Below are 24699 nucleotides of genomic sequence, written 5' to 3'. Positions count from 1 at the left end.
TTTAAACGCAACATTGCCATAAAGTCGCAAAGATTTTTCGAGTCTGGTCTCTTTGCTTTGTACAAAAAAAAAAAATGAATGTAACACAGGCCGCTCCGCCAAAAGGACGACGCGCTTACACGAGGGGAAGATCCATATCGAATGCGCAACGCGTTACAAACATCTTTCCGAAATATCGTAAGTGATATCCTGCAAGAATTATCGATTGCGGACATAGTTCAGAGTTCGCGCAAAATATTTCGAAATTCATTGAATATATTTATTTGCGAGATAAAATCTTGGCATATGGTTCCAAGATAGAAAAAAAAAAAGAATTATCGTCGCATAGTCGAGAATTTGTACGCTCGATTTTTAACAATGAATTTGTTCGATCGAAGTAGCCGCGATTTTCGCCCATTTTTGTTAATGAAAAACAACTCACTTTTTGTCTCCCGCCATTTCCGAATGTAGAATTTAATTCCGGTTTCTCGAGAGTCCCAACGAGCTCCGCAGCCGCGAATTCAAAGACGCCAAGATATAATCGCAGAGAGAATTACGTCTCTACGTCATCATACTTGCCGAGCACGTCTCGTTGTAGTGTAGGGTGAGTGCTTGCGAATCTCTCTTTCCCTCTATCTCTCTTTCCGTACAAAATAACTTTAGAATCTTGTTAAAATAAAGTATATTTAATAGATTTTTTTTTTGTATAATTCCATTAAAAATGCGTGATTTTATTTTGCAAATGTCGTCATAGAAAGTTGGATATTATTAACTATATTACTTTTTTTAGAATTTTGATTAGATAGAAAACATTTATAAATCACATAGTCCAGTTTTTAAAAACAATTTATATAGTTTCATTTCCGATATAATTCTCGAGCGCGTAGGTATAAAAAATATAATTTCTCGATATTTACAATATTAGATCGATCAATCCGAAATCGACACCGTACGGCACATCCAGCAACGCGGATTCTTGGGTAGTGATTGGTGAGTAAAAATTAAATAATAAAACTAGAGAGTCTCATTCTCTGTCTTATTTACGAATATGTATTTCTGATAGCGTTAACAGCTGGCCGAGGAGACGCCAGGAATGAAGTTGGCTTGGCAGCGATAGATCTTCAATACCCGTACTTGATCCTTTGTCAAATCAGCGATTGCCAAACATATGTGAATACCTTGACGAAAATTAACATTCTCGACCCAATAGAAGTAGGCATTATTATTTAAATAAATTAATTTTATCACTGCCTTATAATGATATCATTTACAATTATGTTATTTTTCATTTGATATTAAAATTCATTACAAAATTAAAAATTAAACTAACTAAAAAGAAAAAGCTAAAGATATATTTTGACTTTCCAATAAGATTCCTTCAATAGATGAAGCAATATTTAATGAAAAATATTCGTCCCACATTTCTTTTTTTTATCTTAAAGATACTGATGCCCGAAACAATGTGCGAGCGCGGTAATAAACTGTATAAATCGATCAAAGAGAAATTCAATGCTCTCAATATCACGCCGATTTCACGAATACACTTTAATGAGTCGACCGGCATGGAACGCGTGCGAACTTTATGCGCCAGAGAGTATTCAACTGTGGAATTGATAGTAAAACAAAAGTAATGTTATAAAAATAAATCATACACACATAAATAACGACTAATATTATTAGAAAGATGAAGAAAAGGTCTTATTCGTTTTTCTATTCAGGTATTACGCTTTGGCTGCCGCTGCGGCATTGTTAAAATATGTAGAATACGTCCAACATATGGTTTATGCTCCAAAATCGGTGCGAATAGAATTTCAAGGATCCCCGAATACTACTATGATTGGTAAGTTATTTAAAAATGTACATATACATTTCCTTAATAATTTAAATACAATAATAATATAATATTGCGACGAAAAAGACAATCTCTCTCGGTAAATTATATCACGGCAGATATTCGCACAGATATCGAGAGCGCACGGAGTCTGGAACTGGTGGTTTCGCAGTCCAAGCATACCATCGTCAGTCTGCTGGGTACGATGGACCGCTGTTTAACTCCTATGGGTAGGAGACTCCTGCGCGCCTCCATCCTCCAGCCCGGCTGCGACGAACGTCTGATCCAGGATCGACAGTCCTGCGTAGCGGAATTAGTAGCCAATCGTTCTCTATGCACCAGTCTTCAGGTATAGCGGATTGCATCTCAAAAGGGAGCTGTTCAACAGACACAACTTTTACACGTCGCGTGTTATGTGAGATCTGTATTTTGCAGCCGGTGGTACAACGCCTCTTCGGCACGGATCGCTTGCTGACGTTAGCGATTAAACCTTTACACGTCAACGACATACAAAACGCAGAGCGAAACTTAAATTACGCGTTGCTCTTGAAGAACTGTCTGGACACTGTTCCGGAATTGGAAACAATCCTCGCAACCGGTATTCATCCATTTTTTGCGAAAATGCGAAAGGTGCTGCACTCTTGTCCGAGACTTATTAATATTGTTTTAAAAATTTTCTTTTAATTATTTATATAATTAAATTATCTAAATTATAGAAAATTTATATTTATTTTTAAATTAAATTAAATTGTGAATTCATAATTTATATAATAATATTATTTTCACGAGAGATTATTTATGTTCTTATCGGTATGATAATCTTTTCCTCGAACTTGTAGAATTTGGGAAATTCGGAATTCCGAGTTATGAAAGATAAGATTTTGACATTGATACATGCGGACGCGAGATTCGTGAAGGGATGCACTTCCCTGAGTATGCAGCGGTGTTTCGCTATAAAAGCTGATATCAATGAATTATTGGACGTCGCTCGGCAAATTTACTGCGAATTAATCAGCGACATGAAAAGTATATATACATATAAATATATTAAAATTATTTGAAAAATTATATTTCTCATTAAACGAATTCGTTTAAATAGATATGGTAGAGCAATTAGCCGTGAAACACAAGCTGCCATTATCCTTGGAATATAACGCGAACTTGGGCTATCATATAAACGTTGTAATACCGCAAAATGCGAGCATGATAATCTCGGACTTGCCGGCGGAATTTATTCAGGTAATTTATCGCTCGACATCGTTTATGGAATTTAATTTTCATTGTATCTCCAATGTCCTATTTATGCGTAGGCGCGAAAAAACAGGAGATCCTTCACGATGACCACAACAGCGCTATTGACGTTAAATAAACAGTGCAAGAATGCTTGCGAAGAGATTTACGTGATGAGTAACACGTAAGTTGATCGTCGAATAGATCCCCGTATTATCGTATTAATAATAAATAATAATTTGTAGATTGTTGACTAATTTACTGGAGGATATAAGACAGCATGTCGGCTGCTTGTTTCAATTGAGCGCCGACGTGGCAGAATTAGACTTGATACTTTCGTTGGCGCAAATCAGCAGTAATCCGGAATACGTGAGGCCATCGTTCGATTCGAAGTTAGAATTGGTGAACTCGTTTCATCCTATTATGGAGTTATTTAACAGGGACTTACCCGTAGCTAACGATGTGGTGAGTGTTGACATAAGTGATCCGCCTGACAAATGTACCATATTTTTTTTACCTTATTCTCTGACGTGCAGAACGCTTCGATTGCATATAATTTTCATTTGATAACTGGACCGAATATGAGCGGCAAATCCACGTATCTAAAACAGATCGTTCTACTTCAAATCATGGCACAGGTAACTTTGCTTCACCTTAATCGTATGTAATATTTAATTAACTCAAGAATATCTCTTATTAACCACGATCAGCACAAAAAATTCATTTTGAGGGTTCAAAGTTCCAAAAATATAATATTTAATATTATATAAAATTCAATAATATTTAATTTTAATTGCAACACAAAAAAATTTCTCCAACACGTCAAATATTTAATAGCTGTAAGACGGTAAAATATATTAAAATATAATAAAAAATTTAATATTAAACGTTTTATTAAACGTTAAATTTTATTGAATATATATTTTTTAATAAAAAGTTAATTTTTATTAAATATATTATTCCGCAATGTTATTAATTATATTATACGAGATGTTTATTATAAATTGATAAATTTCATCTGTCCAACATATTTCTTCAACTCATTACAAGCATTTATTATAGATTGGTTCTTACGTGCCGGCGGCAAAGGCGACGTTTCGCATAGCGGATCGCATACTTTGTAGAATGAGCTCTCGCGACGACGCCGAGCTCAATGCGTCCGCCTACGTCCTCGAGGTAATCGCCCGATAAATGTATAATTACTTTCACGAATGTATTCGTCTCTCTTCGAAACACGTGAAAGTACTACTTTATATTCAATATTTTTTTCTAATTTCTCTATTAAACATGTGTCTACGACATAGATAATGTTCTCAATCTGAATATCAACCATGTTCAAATGTTTCCTGATTCCGATCAACGAAAGAATTAACGTTCTCGATACAAGAATCAAATTGACTTATATTAGCAATATTCGCTCATTTCTAGATGAAGGAGGCGCAATACATTCTGCAATCCGTCACACCTAGGTCTCTCGTGGTTCTAGACGAGCTCTGCAAGCATACCACTGTCGAGGAGGGTTCGGCTATCGCTTGGTCGATATGCGAGAAATTATTGCTGACGACTGCGTTCACGTTTGCCGCGACGCATTTTTTACATCTCACCGCGCTGAGAAACATGTATTACAACGTGACAACGTACGTGAACATCTTGCATAAATGCATAATCTGCTTAACAAAGAGGAAAATTCCATTCACATTATTATTGCTACGGTTTCAGTCATTGCTTCGAGACAAAAACCGCGGAAGAATCGAACGAGCTACATCTGATATACACTCACAAATTGAACCCCGGAGTAGGACCTACCGATCACTATGGCATTTCTCTGGCGGAAGTGTCTTCTCTACCGAAAAGTGTTACGACTAAAGCACGAGAGTATGCGTCTCGGCAATCTACCCCACAAGTACGCAAATCGTGAATCCACAAATATTTGTAATTTTTGCAAAATTATTAACTCTTAAATATTTTATTCTTTTTCTAGAATAATCTCGGATCCGTTGCAAGTTCCCCATCGTGGAAGAAATCGTGTTACGACGCGGTCGTTCAGTTGCGCGCGCTGTTGGAGAACAATCGTTTCATTTTCGCAAATATCATAAATATCATGAGGCAACTGGATCTAGGTGAGCAACGTAAGAAGCAACTTGCAGAAGGAGCACAAATTCCCGTAATATCCACCAGCGTCACGCAAGAACGTGAGAAACACGAGGAGAAGAAAAACTCTGCGTCGAACGATAATCCAACGGCAACCAACGACAATGCAATGTCGATAATCGAATTAGTGGAACAAAATGAAAGTCAACGAGAGCACCAAGCGGAGGACGAGCCAATGGAAATTGTGGAAACTGATCGGAATCGGAACGTAGATTTGTCGATTCACGGAGCTATTATAAATCGCGCGACATTCTTGTCACAGCCGGAAACAACCGATGAAGATTCGAGGAACGTTAATTCGCGACTTCCAAATCCTAGCGCGCCGCAATTATCTCATTCGAACTTAACGAAGACCAAGTCGTTTATCGAACAGTCGATCTCTGATGAAAATCCTATTACCATCGATCCGCGATTTTATGTTTGCACGTCCTTCGGAACAACGACCAGCCAGAAAACGACATTAGCAGTCGGAGAATTAACAGGGCAGACGGAGATAATAGTACCACATGGCAGCTTAGGATCGAACGTTGCTTTAAATTCAATAGCGCCTTCTCCGTCAGTATCCTCTAGATCCTCTCAATATCACGATTATTGTTTATCCGAGGGAGAATTCGACATTTCTCTGTTGTCTTGTCAATCAACTTTGACTGATGTAACAAAGATGCAGCGATCTAAAGAGATTTCGCAGCGAATCGGGAACTATACCTTCGATGAAAGTACTTTCTTGAATATGCCAGAATCATTGAACCTTACTCCAAACGATGACGTAGTAATGTCACCGATGTAATTTATTTCGCAGTATAAAATAATTTCTTTCATTACATTAATTAGTATTGATATAAGAAAAATTTAAAAATGCTTTTTTTCCTTTTAATTGTTTTGTGGTTTTCTTATCTTTCTTATCGTTATTGTATTTAAATAAAGAAAAATGTTTTCTCACTTTAATTATTTTCTGCTTGTATTCACTTGCGAATGCAATAAAATGCAAAAGGCGAGATTCACACTTGAGCAAGCTACAAACATATGAATATCTCTTCTCTTCGCAACGAAATTGACAAGATATATTGGCTCCATTTTCGAGCAAAGACATATAAAATTGTAAGATTGTATAGCTTTGCGAAAAATAAAAATGACGAGGCGATGATGATCGCCTCGAAGACGTAATTGCTTCGATCATATAAAAAAAGTCAAAGACGAAAATTAACCTGGAAAACGACTTGTCCGAGCGAAAAGAATGTCCTGTGATTTGCTATCGGAATCGGTGAATGTGTTTCTGGACGATTTCGAGACCAGCCTCTGTCTACCCATTCTCGTGGTTATGGTGCTCTGCACCGCTCAATTTGTATTCAATCACGTCTTCGGTATTGGATGCACGATTTATCAGAACATAAGGAAGCCGATAGCAGAAGGGGAGGAGGAAGATACAGAAGGCACGAATATGATAGGAAAACTTATTAAAGGTCAGCATGTCCTTTGCAATAGATTACATGTGAGAGCTATTTAATTCAGAGCTTGTCCAGAAAGTTTTCTTTCTATAAATAAATTTAAATCATATACATAAAATATATATATATATATATATATATATATATATATTGTAAAAAATATAAAAAACACATTCGAAAAAATATAATATATAAACAACATTTTTTTAAATATACTTGACATAGATATGACAGATCAAAGTTTTATTAATAAATTCGCAATTTCTATTTAGAAGGAAACCGTTAATTAATGACAAATCTCTGTTCTAAACTCGTTAGGAATACTAAACACTTTAGGTATCGGAAAAGCCGATAATAAGACTGCGATTAAAAATCCATCATCTACGAACCAATCTCGAGAGGAGGATTGGGACTATTGCGAGGATGATGTTGAATGAGATAACAAAACTGTTCTCTGTGTTGTTGTAAATAAAACGCTTAATAAATAAATAATATTATCTCGCTCTCTTATTTTCATTGTATAATCACTTGAAAATATTTACTTAAAAAATACATTGAGAATGTATGAAAGTGTACTTTAAGATTTTACAATCAATCGTTAACAGTAACGTGAAAGATAATCGAACAATCGATTAGATATCTTCGATAAAAGCGACCGCTTAACGAATCCGCTTCGTCTAGGGCCCAAGTTTTGAAACGCGTGGAAGCGAGGGACACCAGTCGAGGACATTTGAGAGTGGGTCAAGGCAGACAACTCTTCAAGCTCTCAGCTTCCACGTACGTCGCGAGTAAAGCTCAATCGATCGGTTCGAGCGTATCATAACTATGGAAAGGGAAAAATGTCAAACTCCATTTTCCGATGAAGAACACACTCTTTCAATCATTATTACTCTCTTTAGGAAAAAGCTAGGAAACTCGAAAGATGCTCGATCGATTAACCGCGTAAAGTAAAGGAATTATACATAGAATTAACATACTATTTTGCAAAAAATAATTTTTTGTTGATTAAAGAAGTATAATATAAATAATTGATGACATTATCATAAAATAGTTTATGAAAGAAAATTTAAAAACTTTATTTTTTTTTTATTTTAGTCTAATAATTTCACATCTCCATATTTTCGAAAGAAATGGCAAGAGAAGATGGAGCATATGCTCGCTAAGCTTGGCAATCTCGATGTTTTGCGAAGCCTTGCAAGTAAGCCGCGTATGTGAAAAACGTGTTACGTATAAAATATCGTCTTGTTATTGAGGCAAAAGTGATTTGCTGCACATTGACACAACGTCCTCGGGAAAATTGCGTTTACGCGCGCGACTGACGGATTATTTATTATTCAGACGCGATTTACATAGCCGACACAATCAATTGCGTTCATTCGCATTCACTCGGGTAAATAAATCACGTGTATTTGTGTGTGTATATGCGTGCGCGCGCATAGAGATCCGCCGTTAATTTTTCTTGGGATTCCTTGGGAGATCAAAGCGTGTTACGCTTGTATAATTAACTTATTACGAGCAGAAAGAATGATACTCGAACAATATGATAATGCCTTATTTTAATGTGCCCGCATTCTTTCAAGCAACTAGAAAAAGGATAGAAACATAGTTACATAGTCACAGACGAACGAAAAAAATATAGTTACAATAAATTATATGTAACAGATTGTACTAAACTGAAAAGAAACGAGATAAAATTTAAGAAAAATAAACTTGAACGTAAAAATACAAGAAAAAGAGAGAAGTTATTAAATAAACATAATATATAGATAAAAAGATATTTTTAACAATAAAATAATGTTTATATTCCTTATATATCTAAAAGGAATACAAAAAACATAGCGAAAAAGCGTATTCGCTACTGCTTTGACGCGCAATAATCGTATCGGTAGTTGAGTACTTTTGAAAAATGATTTTATTTAAAAGGAGACAAAATTAGATAAAAGAAAGTATAATCAAATGTATTTCATTTATAAATATCAGACTTTTATTTTGTTCAGTATATATATATATATATACGATACTACTATTTTTTATTCTGCTCCCTTATCGCACTAATATTGCCTGAGCTGCTCCTCGATGAATAACACGATTCTCTCCTTGACTTAAATCTCAGAGAGAGATTCTATCTTCAAATGCGATAAAAATGGAAAAATACTATACGTTTATACGTATATCGAGCCATATTTCATCTTTCAACGAAATATAAAAATTATAACAGATATCATAATCTTGGGAAAAAATCTTGAGAAAATGAAGAGGCAATTTTATCGAGACAATTTTCTTTTGATCGAATAAATTCTCTCATCGATTTAAACAACTAACAAATTATGACAGCAATGAAAATTCTAAGCAAAAGATCAATAGACCTATATGATAGAAATGTCCGCGTTATACATCAAATCCAACCGAAAGGAATTATCTTCTTTCGCGTTCGATATACTTTATATTTTCCTCGGATTACGACATCAATCCATACATACATAAATTAAATATTCGCGTGCACGAGTTCGCTAAGCGTTAGAGAGGACGCGAACGCCAGCCGCGTATAGAAAGTCGAACAATAGTCGATAGAGTGAAGTAAAGCAGCGCGCGAGTTTATGAGACGAAACCGTTATTTACCGTAATTACGTAGTGAATGTACACGATGCACGACGCGCGGATGCCAATTTATGCGCGCCACAAAAGTGCATCGCCTTCTCTTGATTCAGGTACGATTCAAACACTTCTACAAGTATATTGTGATTTTTGTCATTTTTTTTTCTTTTATTAATAATGTTATGTTTTTAAAAGAGCATAATGGAAAAGCTTCTATTTCTTTCTGGAATAATTTTTATGAATCGCCGTCAAATGTTTTGCGTCGCTTTTATAAATATGACATAAAGTAATCTATAATTCTTTCATTAACTTCGAGATACGACACATACAACTTTACGGTATAACACACTTGATGCACACAACAATCGGACAATCGTGTTACGAGCCGCGAAAGCGAGCCACCGATGTCACACAATCGATGCGATGATGTTTTGTACTCGCGAGACACGAGAAAAAACATACGTATGTACATTTATTTATTTACACGTCTCTATATACATATAATATGTAATGTAGGCAGGGAACGTGATTTATCGTGTCGTATCGTGCGATATCGCTGATGGTTGATGTAGGAAGTTAAAAGTGAGAGAAAATCTTGAGAGCTAAAAGCATGATCTGGGAATGGACCGTATCTTACGATCTGTCTTCGCTTCTTGCGAATGTTGATATTTTTTTGCGAATTGATAATAATAGAACGCGGATGGCTTGGTGCCATCTTTGCGAAAAAAGCTGTCGCTTGTCGTATATCGGTGACCGAATCTTTTTTTTTCGTATCCTTCACTCTTTATACACATAGCTACTCGTTGCGCAACAAGGTTAATCGTTATTCTTTGCAATCTGATAGAAAAATTCCCTAATCTATCCAATAGATATAATACATCTAGTAATAGGCGACGAAGTCTTCTTTTTGAAAGTTTTCGATAATTTAGTGATTCGAATATTATATTAAAAAAAAAAGAGAAATTCTTGAAAAATTCGAATGTTTTGAAAATATATCTTAAATGTTTTTTAATGTATATGTATACAATATTTAAAAAATATTTATCGACATCTTTTTAGACGATAATATGCATCTGCCACACAATTCCGTGCAGAATTATAATCTCTTTCTCCTTCCTTCTTCGTGTGAAAAATTTTTTCGCGATTTCATTGTCGCGATCAAATCAAATCGACATAATTTGGTTCTCAAACAACATGGCACTCGTAAGAAAACGCATTGAAATGAAATTCCAATCACGCGGACGCGAGCCAATCGTCGATGCGGCTAGCTCAATTACCTTTCAACTGCCATTAGCGGCTTATGACCAGTGTTCGATAATGATAGTCGCCAAGGAAGTGCGGTTTGCACACCTCGTGGATTTCACTGGACGGTCGTCGACCCGAACGGACGATGAAATGACATGTCACTCGATTCGATTCAATCGTGTTTGAAAAATACGTATGCATAAACTAACGATAGTCTTTTACATCTTTTTCGCAACACATGATTAAGTCTCACGTTACGCTTTCCGCGTTATAATCTTGTTGACGCAAGCAATAATTGTCTTACATCATTGACCCGATGTTATAACTGGTGTATATATGTAATAACTTATTACGGGTAAATATTGGAAGAAAGAGAGAAAGATAGTGAGAAATCGGACGATGCGCAAACGGGATTTTGGCCGATCGATGAAGACCCTCGCGCGCGGTTTAATCTAATCTTACACGTAAGTACGATAATACGCAATGCTACGTCATAAAGAATTATTCGTCGAATACACCAAGTCGCCTTAATATGCAATTTTTAAGGAAAATGTTATAATTATAGCATAGAACTAGAGACATGTCTTCTTTCCTAGCTTCTTTCACTTAATTTCTTGTTTGTTTCTTCGCAATGTTTTTTCTCGGTTCCTTTCTCCTCGATCGTATCTCGTAAAACAATATCGCTTAAAAAAATATGTAAATAAGAAAAAAAATAAAAATATTAATTTAGAACGCACATTTGCGGTTGTGAAGTCGAAAATAATGTTTTTGATTTTTATTCTTTCTCCAGCTTCGAATTTTTTATATTTAAATTAAAAACTCATTTCGACAGCGAAAAGTATTATTGAATTCTTTCATTGCCCGAGAAAATCATTGATATCAAACTGAAATTTTTTTATATGTAATATATATAATATATATAATAAAATATATAATGTATAAAATAATATATAAAATATATATAATAAAATAAATATGATCTAATACATTATACATATAACGGCAATTATCCTGCTATGGGAGAAATGTATTGTCACGAAAGGATTCGCTGAAGAAGCCAGGAAAGTCAGTTGCGGGCTCTCCTCTCCTCCTCTGTCAATTTGAAAACCGGTAGCGACCGATTATATAATCGCCACGTATACTACTTGGCGTGATAAGTCACTGAATAAACTCGTCCCGAGATGTCAAACGGCAGCGGATATTGAATTTGAGAAAGGTTTCGCCGCGATTCGTTGCGAGACAAATGGTCGTGCCGTTGTTCCTTCGACCCGCGATTCGCCTCGAGTATTTATTTATATTGGTGGCGACTGTTGAACACGTGAATCGCGTATGGACGATCTTGGCAAATATAAAGCCAGACACATGATTGCAATTGAGATGATGCTATTCGCGTATCTTGCGACGCCAGGCGCTCTGTTACATTGTATAATTTCAATCCGCACATACATATATATGATTCGCGCGAGAGAAAAGTGCGTGTGAGACACGGCGCCGCCGAAGATTGAAATATTGATTGACGACGGCGAAAATGATTTTACTATAATCACTTACACATGCATCACTTTCGGAGAACTTGACCATAATATTGACTAAATAAGATATTTTTTACTTTTTTTATTATATATAAAATTTTTATTTAATCAAATACATAAATGTTTTTTTTTTTTATATAAAAAAATAGTATACTTTTAATAAAATTAAGATGAAAAATTGCAAAGAATATTGAAATAGAATAGCAATGTAATGGCGCTCTAAATCGTGCGCGCTTGCATAATCAGTGACCTCAAAATTCAACCTCGATAAATTATATAAAATGAGAAATATGCATTTTTTATCACATTTTTGCATTACATTTGCTTTACATTTGTCATTTTCGATTCACGGTCACTTTTTCGAATTTCTATTTTTCCCTCAAGTTATAAAAAAAAAAAAAAAACAATTTTTTTTAAATTTAGTTTTAAATTCAAAAGTGTGTCTAATTTTGTGGAAAATAAATTTTTTTTTAAATTTCCAGCGCAAATCAGATGCTCGTAAATATTTTATAAAATCGAGCACATGATTGTAATATGATATCGAAAATAGACAATCCTCACTGACTGATTTTTTTTTTATAAAGACAATGATAAATCAGATATAATATGTACGTGAAAAGTTAACTGTGTTATTGTCTGGCGCTGTTCATCTCCATAAATGTCATAATTATCTAAATGTAATATATTTCTCCTGAAGAGTTAGAATGCATCTTCCAGAAAGGATGCCTTCAGCAAGCGTTGAAATATTTACGAGACGTACTATGTAATGCGCATGTAATATGTATAATCGACAAGGCTCACTGACCACTCGCGTAAGATTTTCGTTATGTCACGATTGTTAAAGCAACTCGCTCGATGCAAAATAAGACAACAGTTTTGTCTATTCATAGTCTCTGCGTGCTTTGCCAATGTAACTTGTGGCAAGAACTAGTATTCTTAGCCTCCACGTTTAAAACCCGTTTCAATTAAAAAACTTTTCCATATTATTCAAAATATTTTTTTTATAAATTATGAAATTTTTGCAGATATTGTTTAATGGCTGGCACAATTTCCAGTTTAATATATCATTATAAATATTCGGCCTCCTTCTTTTTTTTTACAATAAACCACATGATATAATAATTCGTATTAAACTTTGATCATTTCTTAATCATCCGATGTTTGCATAAATAATGAATTTTAGTCTCGAGATTAGATCACGCACTCTGCGTAATTTGTTTAAGAATATTCATCGTTCCATTTTCTCATAACACAAAGAATTTTATTCTCTATATTTAGACCGTATCAGAAGATGACAGAGCGTAAAAATATAAAAAGATAAATGTAAAGCATTAATGATGTTACACGTGTAGTTTAACGATGACTCACCAAGTCTCGCGAAACCTTTTTACGGTAATATATAAACACACGATGCGATAAAGCTGGTTCTTTTACGCAGCGCGAAAAAAAAGTGGAAATATTTCGCACACAGCTCACTCTTTTCTTCGGAATTTTTTAGCAATAATTTCAATGAAAAATTAATAAATACTTTTTTATTGAAAAAATTTTGTTTCTTTACTCATGTCTCATTGCATATTATTGAATTTGCAACAAAAAATTTTACAAAGCCGTAATAAAATAGGTATATTTTTGCACTAAAAAAAAAAAAAGATAAAACTGACATTAAAAATATCCTGAAGAAAACAATTAAAAATTTCCGTTTAAGTCATTATATCATTATGGATCTTTTGAAGCAAAACAATATTTATTCGAAAATATTTTTATACTTCTATTAGAGTTAAGAAAAATAACTGTTAACACTTAAACAAAATATACTATCTGAAATATTTCCATTTTTTTTTCTTGTTTGAAAACACATTAGGTAATAGCACAAATATTACATAACTAAACCTGTATAAGGAAGACTTATTAGACATCTACGTGTTCCTCATCGCAAATGATTCAAGAATTTTCTATTGAGATAATTGATAAAATTTCGAGCCGAGTAAAAACGCGACTGATTAAAAATACTTGAACGTACTACAACATCTATTACGACGTCAATTATACAAGACGCATTATATCTTGATTTAATCCATATTATCATATAAATATTGCTAAATTCTGTCGCCGATTGATAACTTGCTCTCTCTTTCTCTCGAACATGGGAAATCATAATATTATCATTATTGCGATGTTATATGAACAGCAAGGTCAGTAAGATAACGCGGCATACTTATCAATATAAGTATTTTGATCAAACATAAAAAGAGAAGATTTTTAAAAAGCAGAATGAGAAAAAAAAGTGTAAATTTCACAATTTAAAGTTCTAATAAAGATGGACATCTCTAAAAATATTATAAATAATAAATCTCACGTATTTACTTTTTATTCTTCCGAATAGAAATGGAAAACTTTGTTGAAGTAAAAGTTTTACGGAGCAGAACATATGTCGGGATAATTGCAATGTATCTCTTGCCCGAGATTTGCGAGTTGCCATTTACATGTATAATAATCGTTACGATTAGTCACGCCTCGACTACACGCGATAGTACGCATTCTCACATTCGGGAGAGAATTTAATGTTCTCAATAAATATCACACGGTGGACACCGGTGTTCTGACCTCGGCTAAAAACGATCTCTTACGCGTATGTATATATAATCGTATAATCGTCTCTCGTGTTGCCATTATGCCTCAAAGCGTTTCGCTTAACTCGGTACAGAGATAGCGATAATAGAGAGCAAAATATGCAAAAAAATGCACGTGCAGAGTCGGAATTTATTTTGGCCGTAGAAACGAGATCAATTTTCGACAATACAACGCGGCGCAGCCTCATTATTTTTATCTCGGGCTAATCGTTCGGCGCCGGATCGAACCGGTATCTCCCGCTTATTCTCGCGCTACACGTTACACGAGAGTAGACTTTCTGCGCATTTTCGCGAATCGAGAGAAACGGGAGGAGAATTGAAGGCCATGGCGACTATTCGCCGGAACGCGTGGGAAAGGAGAGGGATATATCGCCGCACGAAACACACTTCCGGAGGATATAAATTCGATTAGGATTTCCGGTTCACGAATTATCGTCCACAAATCGATGATTGAAATCCGGGACGAGCGCAATGAAACGCCAGAAACGTGTTCCAGAGTCCTTGAACTTTGCGAAATTTACGACTCCTCGATCATGCAGAGTCGCGTTTTAATCAAACGATATCAACGTTCGTCGGGGCACGTTCGAGTCTTTAACCTTTGCCTCGACTAATTAAATTGTTCGTCAAGTCTTATTCTCGCGTGTTTATCCGCGTCACGGAATACTACGCGAGATGCATATTTTGCTATTCCTGTGAGATTTATATGGAATACATCCTGCGCGAATACGCTCTTTAGATTACAGAAATACGCATTCTCCCCGGTTTGCGCCGCGTTTTTGGTTCGATGGAAAAATTTTTTTTTAAATTAATTATAAAAATATTTTCTATATGCTATGCAAAATAAATTTGTTTTGTCCTCTCCTCGCATGCTACATGTCTTTTCTAATTTGTACCAATTATACTAAATGTCAAATGGTTATAATTTTTATTAATTTTATAGTATAGCTTATTTTTTGCTACGAGTGTTTTAGATCTCGGATAAGAACTTTAATTGAAATATATAGACCGCGAAATTCACACTCTCGCCGAAATTTTGCACTGCGTAATATATCGATGAGTCGGTTCAATCTTATCGTAATTCGTACAATGAAAAATATTTGCGTAAATTTCAAATGAAACGTGATGAACTATCGCATCCAATTGGTGCAGCTAGTGACAGTAGAACAGGAGGGGTGTGGTTGCACAATAAATCAAGTGTATAAATGTGCGTGATTTAAGCGTGCTATAATATATTACGCGTCGTGATATCTAATCATTATATTTTTCAAAAAGCTCTTTCTTCAAACTTTGATTTTATAATTACATCTTCTATTTTTAATAACACCTTTCTTTGTTAATTAAATCACATTTCATTTAAATCGTACCGTATATATTATATTTCATTCGAATATTAAATTAATTATTAAAATTAATTATTAAAAAAAAAATAATTAAAATTAAAAATGAGAAAAATAAATTTAAATAAAATAAAAAGAAATTTCAGCTGCATCGCGTCGCTCGTTAAAGTAATATAAATTGTCTCGATAAAAAAAGCATTCGTTTACAAAAAAAAGCGGCACAAGCGCAATGAACGGCAACGAGCGCCATAAAAAGGGAAAGGAGTTGGCGTATTGCGACGTGTGTTGTCGCGCAGCGTGCAATAAAGTCAAGGCTTTCCGCGTGGCGTAACACAGTGCGATGTACCTCTGAGCGCAGGTTGATTGCACCCTGAGAATTCCTCTGTCGCACGTGTATATATATATATATATATATAAATCTCGCGGATTCACTTTTACACGCCCGATTATACGACGCTACCTTTGACCTAAAGGCTCCGCGCGACGCGTGCTTTTTTTCTCTCGCGAATCGATACGCGAGGAAATAGGAATGACGCCGCGCATGGTCTCTTTTATAAGTAGCGATAAAAATAATAATGTACGCGCGCGAGCAATCTCTCGTCTCTATCTTCATAAATTAATTTTTTCCGCTAATGACAGTCGTAATTCGAGGAATCGGCCGATCTTGTGATCTTTATCTCACAGGAAAAATAAAAAAAAAATGACTCTGATGAGAAATTGAGATTAATAAGTTATATTGAGAGGATAATGAAAATATTATTGATATGATCGTTATGAGAATAAAAATGGCAAAGAGAGGAGTTGATATTATAAAAGTTTCTGCATAAAATCGCGCTATCATACACGATTTTATTTCGGAACTTATCGAGATAAAGAGAGAGAGAGAGAGAGAGAGAGAGAGAGAGAGAGAGAGCGCAACAGAAAAAAAGATGATCTTAGGTCAATCGAGTTCATCGCCTCTTTCGCGAGCCCTTTGACTGGTTAAAATGGATTGATAAATCATGCTTTCAGTTTGTATAATTAAAATAACACTATACTTTTATTAATTATTAATTCACGGTGTATTATCGATCGTAATCTATTCAATTCATATTTCTCACTCTCTTTATGTAAAGCTAAAAAAACTTTATAACATTCAAAACTTTATATAATTCATCTTGGTTTCAAAAAAGAAAAAAGAAAAAAAAAATAAGCCAAGATATCTCGCTTTTAATCGAAGCAACCCATTATCATATTCACTTATCTTTCACGAGATGCTTTGATAAGAAAACGATCGCAAACAATACTCTTAATCGATCAAATGTCTTTATGCACTTCACGCTTCGTAGCATCGTGAAAAACTAACAGCAACTATCTATTCTAGTCCGCGATGTTAAGACTTATCCACTAATAGCGATGATCCCCTACTGTAAGTGCCGAGAGTAAAAAAAAATTCTATAATAAGCGAGTAATCCTTTCTTCTTAGGAGATTTTTCTCTTCGTAAGTCATTCATTCGCTTCTCAATAAAGGGAGAGAAGATTTTTGCATCGCTTGCGGAGAATAAAGAAAGAAGAAAAAGGAAATATATTGCCATCATCATTGGTGATTTCAAACCGGTTTTTTTTATGCCAACACAACTAGCGATGTTGTTTTTTGCGACGATTATTTAATAAAGTTTCCTTATTTTTTGGATATTATTCTCTCATCTTATGCTAATTCGCCTAAGAATACCAAATATGCTCTAGAAAAGCATCCTTGAGATCTATTGTCCGAATATTGATGGCCACGATATCTACCTACAGAGTTCTTTGCATAATACGACCTTCCCCCTTACCCCCTCTCTCTCCCGGTCGAATAGAGTCGTAATAACTTACTGTCTCATACATACGAGGCATGCCGCACGACTACAAAATTCGCTATCAATGTACGCACGTGCGATCAGAAGATTCGTCAGCAGTCGATATCAAATGCGCAATTAAACCACCTCCATTTAATTAATTAACTTACGTTACGCAACTGTCATTTACCGCGATACCGTTCGTTTTTCGAGTTTATCTATGTCTGGCGACTATTATGATTCACGTGGAAAATTATTATTGATGTATTACTTGACAATCTAGAACTTGACAATCGCGCGAGCGAAAATAAATATTCTGACGCATACGCGTGTGCACGCTCTCTTTCTGAGATAACACGTGTGTCTCGTGAAAAATGTATTTGCGCGTCGGGCCGACGATATTTAATCGGCGTAGACGCAAAAATGTGTGTTTTCGCTTCATCGCTGGCGAATACCGATGCGAATATCGAAGCCAAAGACTATCGGCGCGATTTTACGACGCGCAGAATAAAAAAAAAATATATATATATATATCGCTCGCTCGCTCATTGTGTCTACCGAATATTTCTCTCGTCCCCTTTATCGTCGCCGTCTTACGATTAAATAAGTTCGCTGTGATTCTTGCTAGAGCGTATTTTCGATGCGTAGGAGTCGGAAGGTCATCGGGTTCTTAAAACTCGAGGAGGGAAGAGGGGGAGAGGATGCTTGGCAGGGAAGATTGTGGGGGAAAAAGAGAGGGAGAGGAAGAAGAAATTTTTCTTTTCGCTCGTGGCGAAACTTAGGCTCATAAAGAATTCTTCTCAATGTGTTTATCTTTCCTGGCCACGCGCGTGCAGGAAGTTACGTCCAATTTAGAATTCATTAACGCAATCGGAATTAATTTACTCGAGAAGGCGGGAGATAATTTTGATGAAAGTACGATTAGATTTCACATTCCCTTCCCTCTCCCCCTTAATATATAATTCAAATAATTTAAATTAGCATATTGTTCACATCGGCTCATGAATCATCAAAGAAGAAATCGTGTAATTCGTTCTTGGAAAAATTTTAGATATAAATAAGCGCAGATGTCCAATGATTTATTCATGCTTCATTAACAGTATCGTAAGATATGTTTTTTTTTTTCAACCAATATTTTCTTTCAGGTTTATTATTAACTTATTATCTTGCAAATGTGTTTTTTTTTTTATATGTGCATATAATCGTTCTTACAAAGGTATTTCGGCGACAGCTTGCTTTGAAACGAAGTTTGCTTTTATTGGGCGTCTTTATTGATATCGATGATTTGCGCAGATCACGCATCCCTTTGAGACTCGACTACCTCGCGTATGTACATACACATGTGCGTGTGAATCATCTCCGTGTAAATATTGCGTTACTCAGATCGTACGCGGATAATCGCAGCAATCGCGAGAGGATAAATAAAAGGCCTGTAAAATTTCTTCATTAAACAAATTATTAGATATATACGAATATATACCATGTCGAAATACGTAGCTGAAAAACGCCAGCACCGGTGCTTGCTTGCCGGCCGGCCGGCTGGCCGGCCGGCGTATCGGTTCCCCCTCGGTTACGTAACCCTCTCTCATCGTGATCGTTCTCCTTTAAGCTCATCCGCGCGCGGTTCATGTTCGTTCCACAGGATGCGCAAAAAACGTACGGCTCCGACCGAAATCCATTTCCTCGAATCCTCATCCCGTGTTTGTGTGTATCCGAGGCGTGTATCTGGCTTTTGCAAAAAAGAAAAAAAAAAATACGTGTGTTTGCAAAAAGATCACAGAGATATTTGCACCTGCGATATACAAGTGCGACGACACTTACGCAGTATCGCTTGAGAATTGTATTTTTCAAATCACACACAAGAGTCGAGAAATTGTCAACACAGATTCATTTTTCACAGCTAATTTCATTAATTAAAAATAATTGCTATATGTATAATGGCTATGTTATATTTGTCGAGCAATCTTTCATATCTAGAAAAAGAACATTTATTTTTATTTCATACGTTTCAACCAACGGATATTTCAATAAAAGTATTTCTAAAAGCTGAATAAAATATTGCATATATATGGGCACGAGAGGATTCCAATATTCATAGAAATAAATAAAAAATTGCATTCGACGGAATAGGCTTCTATTCAAACTGTATAATCGCCGCAATATTTGTGACTCATAGGAACAGTGCGATAAACGCGCTTCCTCGTTAAATTGAATGGGATTTTAGCTTTTTAACTGTCGTGCGTGAAACGAGCAATTATTTATTATTTAGCGCTGTCCTCGGCGCAATCAACGCGAATTTATAACTGCGATTATTTCAATCGGAATTATACTTTACGCCGCATTTTTTTAAGAATTCGCATTTATTTGAATTTATGAAATACATCGATCATTTACACACCGATGCGTTTATCCCGAAAGCGATACACCTTTATCGCTGTAAATGTGTCTTATTAAAGTACTTTGGAACGAGATGAGGCGAGTGAATAAAACCGCGATAAAACCTGATGTCTTATGAAATAGCGAACGCTTGTTTCGCGATGCTCGGCAGTTCAAAATGAAATCACGCTGATTACAATTCGCATTAATTAAGCTCCACGTGTTATCTGCGTTCAAGCGTCGCTTACATAGTTGAAAATATTGTTAGCGTGAAAGGAATGAATCATCACGATTATAATAAATTACATAGACTTCGTATTCTACATGTTTGGAATAGTTAATTTTTCAATGAATATATTTCACGATTTCCCTCATTTTTCTAATCTTCCATCTCTGTTGCGTATAATTTGGAATATTTTATTTTATTTCTCTTTATTTTATTTCCCTCCAAAAAGAATTTCGGCATACAATTAATAATACGAACGCGAAAAAAAAAAACAAAACAAAAAACAAAGTCGATCGACGGAAGTAATTTCGTTAAGCGCAATTTCTGATCGAATTAAAGGAGAGGAGCAGCGAGAAAGCAGATTCATTCATTCACGCGAGCTCGAGATGTCCGAAAAAGAAAGTCACGTGACAGAGGTTTGGGCCCAAGTTGCTTGGGTCCGCCGCTGATTTTTGCCGGGCACATTCACGAGTGGACACGTCGAATCGTGCCACGTGCAGAAACCGGTTTGCGCGATTATTAAGGACGACTCGAGAGAACCCCGTCGATCCGAGAGAGGCACTTTTTTGAATTTTAGTACGCGCGCGAGAAAGGGATTTTCTCACGTGTGACTTCTAAACTTCTTCGAGCGAGATGTTATCTCTCGTAGAAACAGGGTCATTGAATTGATTAATGGCCCCTCCAGCACGCGTAAACACTTCTCTACGCACAACGTGATCACAAATTCGTATCTCCAGTAAAACGTGAGGAGATATACATCGTATTTGTTCAATACTGTTGCTATATATAGGAAATTAATTAATTTATTTAGCTATCATTATTTATTTATTTATGTAGTTATCATTATTTATTTATTTTCACTTGTTAATTATTAATTTAATTGTCTTACTACAATGAAAACTTATTTATTTATTTATTATGTTTATTACTTATTTATTTGTTCACCAACAATAAACGAGACAAGACAAATTTTACACGAGGTTGTAAAAAAATATCGTACAGCAAAAAGCAACAAGATCTATATACATGTATGTTTATTAACTTAATTAAATATATAATTAAAATTGTAATAAAGATACAATTGTGAAGAAAAAACGACAAAAATGTCGGACTTAAAATTCCGTGTTATTTTTATAACACGGAATATATCTAAATTATCATACGCTATTCTGCTAATAAAGAAATTTTTCTGTTGTAAATAATTTTAATTCTCCAATAGTAAAATTTATTATATATATATATGTATCATGGATTATATAAATTAACATCTGTCATATCAACGAGGCTCAACGCTCTAAATGAGAGAACATTTTCTTTTTTTTTTTTATAGATTATATGAAAACGATCTTTATTATCAATTTATAATTTATAACGGATATTAATGATATCGATAAAATAAAGTCATCGTGTGAGCAAGAGGTAAGAAAAAAAAATTATGGAGAGAAATAATAGTACTCACCAATCTGGAAAATAAGTTTTCTTAAGACGCCTTATTTCTACTCAGCAAATTCCTCGATTGTTTCCGATGTGGATGCAAATGGTTACGCAATTTCGCCGGCGACCGACAAATATTCTCAAATCGTCGACGGTAAATATTCCAAAGGCGAAACGGGAGAGATCAAGAGCCGGCGTCATTTCTTCTCTCGTCCTCGACCTTGAAACGCCTGAAACATCAGCGAGACCCGCGATTAAAACTATCACGCATTTTCTTTCCCTCTCTCTTTCCTCTCCCTTTTTCCTCTTTCTCTCACAAATTAATCGATCGGGCAATATTTTCGTCCCGATAACGCGATACATGACGCAAACGCCTAATCTCTCGTTGCGTGAACGCGCAACGATATCTGCGTGTGGCGCTCAACGCGATAGCGCCCAACTATTTTTATTCGCGTACGGCGAAGGAAAATAAATCGAACGGAACACATCGCACGAATGATTTATCTCGCTCGCGCCATGTTAGACGTATTAGATCTGCCATGTGTTGGCACTGTCGTGTGTTTACGTGACAAAGTGCGCGCGCTGCGTGCCTCGAAACGATAAGTAAAATTCGGTGAACTGGCAATAACAGTGCGTCGTTGTGTATATAATCGCCGTCGTCCAACAACGAAATGATTACGCAACGACGCATTGCGATTCGGGGGAATTGTTAATAGAAAATAAGAGAGAAAGAGAGAGAGAGAGAAGCGAAATATTTTTACCGGTAGTTTTTTCCGAAAACAAAACCCAGAAGTTTCACAGAAACGGAGATCGCGGCGTGAACAAATGAGAAAGGAAAGAGGTGGGAGGGAGGGAAGGAGGGAGGGAGGGGAGAGAGGGGGGGGAGGAAAAAGCGCCTGGGTTATTGAATCGCTAATAGCTATTGCGCAACGGAATATATGTACGACGCTCGCGTAAATAAAGTGACGCGATACCGATCGTATCTTACCTTGTCAACAAATCGCGTGGTCGAAATACGGGGTGTAGATGTACTATTCCGTGTATGTCAGAGTGTCCGCGATCGCATAGAGAATGGCGGACGAGAACGCAAACGTACTTTTCGAATTCGCCGCGAGGAAAGGGCTATTAAACTACCCGAAAACATATTGTACAAGAATGTCGGAATTCAGAATCAATGGTAGAAATTTCGAACGTTACACATCCAGGATGTCCGTTCAAATTTTGTAAAAAAAATTCCCTAACCCTTCCTGGGTATTTTTCTAAAAAAATTCCCAGAGTCCTAATAAATAAAATTCCATGAGAATTTCGCAGTTTCTTCAGGCATACAAAAAAATTCCCTAAGAATTCCAGATTTTGCAATGTTCTTCCAGGGAGTGGGTACCCTGACATCTCTATATCTTTTTTTCTACACGTTATTGTGGATAAAATATTATTTATTATATTCTGATATCGAAATTGTATTTAAAATCACGATACAAATCTAAGCAGTATATATATATATATATATATATATATATATATATATATATATATATGGAGTAATACTGAATGTATATCGAATCGACATCTACGCTTGTCAATTCGTGTATTTACCTGTCTCACATATCGTCGCTTAGACTCTCTAAAGAATCCTAGGAGCTAATCTTTACTTCATTCAAAAAAATCCTTGTATACACGTATATTTTATTTGAAATTCATGCGCGACGCTCGTCGGCCGGCTGTCTCCCTCCATTTGCGACGTCACATTCAATGTTCTCGGTTGTTCTACGCACCTCTCCCGCCATGAAGCGCGCGTTCCTTCTCCCCCCACCACGGTGGCGTGATACGTGTCGATCACGGCGTACGTGACCGGAGAGCGCTGTGCGCGCGCATCCGCATCGTCGAAACATGCGACGCAGCCGGCATCATTTCGCCGTGCTTATCTCGATTCGGTGGCCCAAAACACCATCGATGAAAAACAAGGGCGACGAAGAAGGTCGCCCTTGCGAGAACGAAGGCGATCCTCTTTCCCTTTTTCGACGGCGGATATATGCGTGTGTATACGGCGTAGAAAAACGCTGCTTCTCTTATATTATTACGCGCAAAATGGCGCGGTCGAAGCCGGCGAACGCGAAGAATCAGCGACTCTCACTCGCGCCCATCCTCGCGAATATCTCGCTTTAAACCTCACTCTCGATCGGTCTCGTTGTAAGACGAAGTAAAAATTAAAAACCGTCGGAATCTATGGATGCGCGAATGCGAAACTAGTGTCTTATCGTTCTTCTAATTTATCGATAGATGTGAAATCGTACTGTAACATTGGTTGGAATTCGCGTCGTAACGAAGGGGAGGGGGATCAGGATCTCCCCTACTCTCGCTATATGACATTTGCTGTGCGAATTTTATAATCGACGTTATCGCTATTACACGCGTCGAAAGAAACAATAACAATGTTGGGCAAACTCGTTGCGAAAACGAGTTTATTGAAATAAAAAAAAAAATAAAAACAGTTACTGCAGAGTGACGAAAGAGATGACTTCGAATTTCGAGCAGCATCGTGGGAATATAGATCGAGTATCGCGCGCGATATATATCATGTAACGCGTTATCTATGTCCGTCGCGAAAATCGCGATCTCCAATTTGCATCGCGTCGCCGTGCTAACAAGCGTCGTCGTTTGCGTCATTTCTCGGCCCCGGAGCCGCGAGCTGAGAGCCACGTTGCCTACGTGACTCGCAGGGCGTCGTCGGAGCCTCGTGATTCGCGGGCGGACGGTGGCGAGAGAGAAGCTAAAGCGCGCTTTCGCGAACGCGGCGGGGTAGGAGGGAGTGGAGGTGGGGGGGAGGCGAAGCGGCTGGCTGGGTGGGGGCGGGGTGAGAGAGGGGGAGGGGAG

The 24699-nt window shown here is 36.3% G+C and overlaps 2 protein-coding genes and 1 long non-coding RNA gene across 4 annotated transcripts; 2 read left to right on the top strand and 1 right to left on the bottom strand.

The window, feature by feature from the left end:
• Positions 1 to 74: 74 nt before the first annotated feature.
• Positions 75 to 6139, top strand: LOC126852492 (mutS protein homolog 4-like). Its single transcript, XM_050597328.1, has 15 exons — positions 75 to 177; positions 998 to 1191; positions 1422 to 1606; positions 1698 to 1819; positions 1942 to 2159; positions 2246 to 2440; positions 2650 to 2859; positions 2942 to 3049; positions 3121 to 3224; positions 3274 to 3505; positions 3577 to 3678; positions 4103 to 4216; positions 4469 to 4677; positions 4760 to 4943; positions 5022 to 6139. The coding sequence occupies exons 1-15, from the start codon at positions 75 to 77 to the stop codon at positions 5976 to 5978; spliced, it is 3237 nt and encodes a 1078-aa protein (XP_050453285.1). The 3' UTR covers positions 5979 to 6139.
• Positions 6140 to 6243: 104 nt separating this feature from the next.
• Positions 6244 to 7128, top strand: LOC126852388 (uncharacterized). The gene is made up of 2 exons (XM_050597161.1): positions 6244 to 6651; positions 6955 to 7128. The coding sequence occupies exons 1-2, from the start codon at positions 6426 to 6428 to the stop codon at positions 7071 to 7073; spliced, it is 345 nt and encodes a 114-aa protein (XP_050453118.1). The 5' UTR covers positions 6244 to 6425; the 3' UTR covers positions 7074 to 7128.
• A 9075-nt stretch (positions 7129 to 16203) lies between these two features.
• On the bottom strand, positions 16204 to 24620 carry LOC126852391 (uncharacterized). Of its 2 annotated transcripts, none has more exons than XR_007687817.1 (3): positions 23422 to 24620; positions 21854 to 22058; positions 16204 to 19521 (listed from the first exon to the last, which is right to left on the bottom strand). It is a non-coding gene; the product is annotated as an uncharacterized LOC126852391 (long non-coding RNA). The 2 variants fall into 2 exon arrangements; XR_007687818.1 differs by having other exon boundaries at positions 16204 to 19517.
• Positions 24621 to 24699: the final 79 nt, after the last annotated feature.

The sequence above is a fragment of the Cataglyphis hispanica genome, chromosome 10 (genome assembly GCF_021464435.1).
Source record: "Cataglyphis hispanica isolate Lineage 1 chromosome 10, ULB_Chis1_1.0, whole genome shotgun sequence".
NCBI classification, from domain to species: domain Eukaryota; kingdom Metazoa; phylum Arthropoda; class Insecta; order Hymenoptera; family Formicidae; genus Cataglyphis; species Cataglyphis hispanica.
This window is presented reverse-complemented; position numbering and strand designations above follow the sequence as displayed.

Excerpts from the sequence above, each read along its gene's own strand:
- LOC126852492 (XM_050597328.1), top strand. The coding sequence starts at position 75 with ATGAATGTAACACAGGCCGCTCCGCCAAAAGGACGACGCGCTTACACG. Across the intron at positions 3,506-3,576 it reads TACCCGTAGCTAACGATGTG|AACGCTTCGATTGCATATAA; the intron begins GTGAGTGTTGAC and ends TCTGACGTGCAG. Across the intron at positions 4,678-4,759 it reads ATGTATTACAACGTGACAAC|TCATTGCTTCGAGACAAAAA; the intron begins GTACGTGAACAT and ends CTACGGTTTCAG.
- LOC126852388 (XM_050597161.1), top strand. The coding sequence starts at position 6,426 with ATGTCCTGTGATTTGCTATCGGAATCGGTGAATGTGTTTCTGGACGAT. Across the intron at positions 6,652-6,954 it reads GATAGGAAAACTTATTAAAG|GAATACTAAACACTTTAGGT; the intron begins GTCAGCATGTCC and ends TAAACTCGTTAG.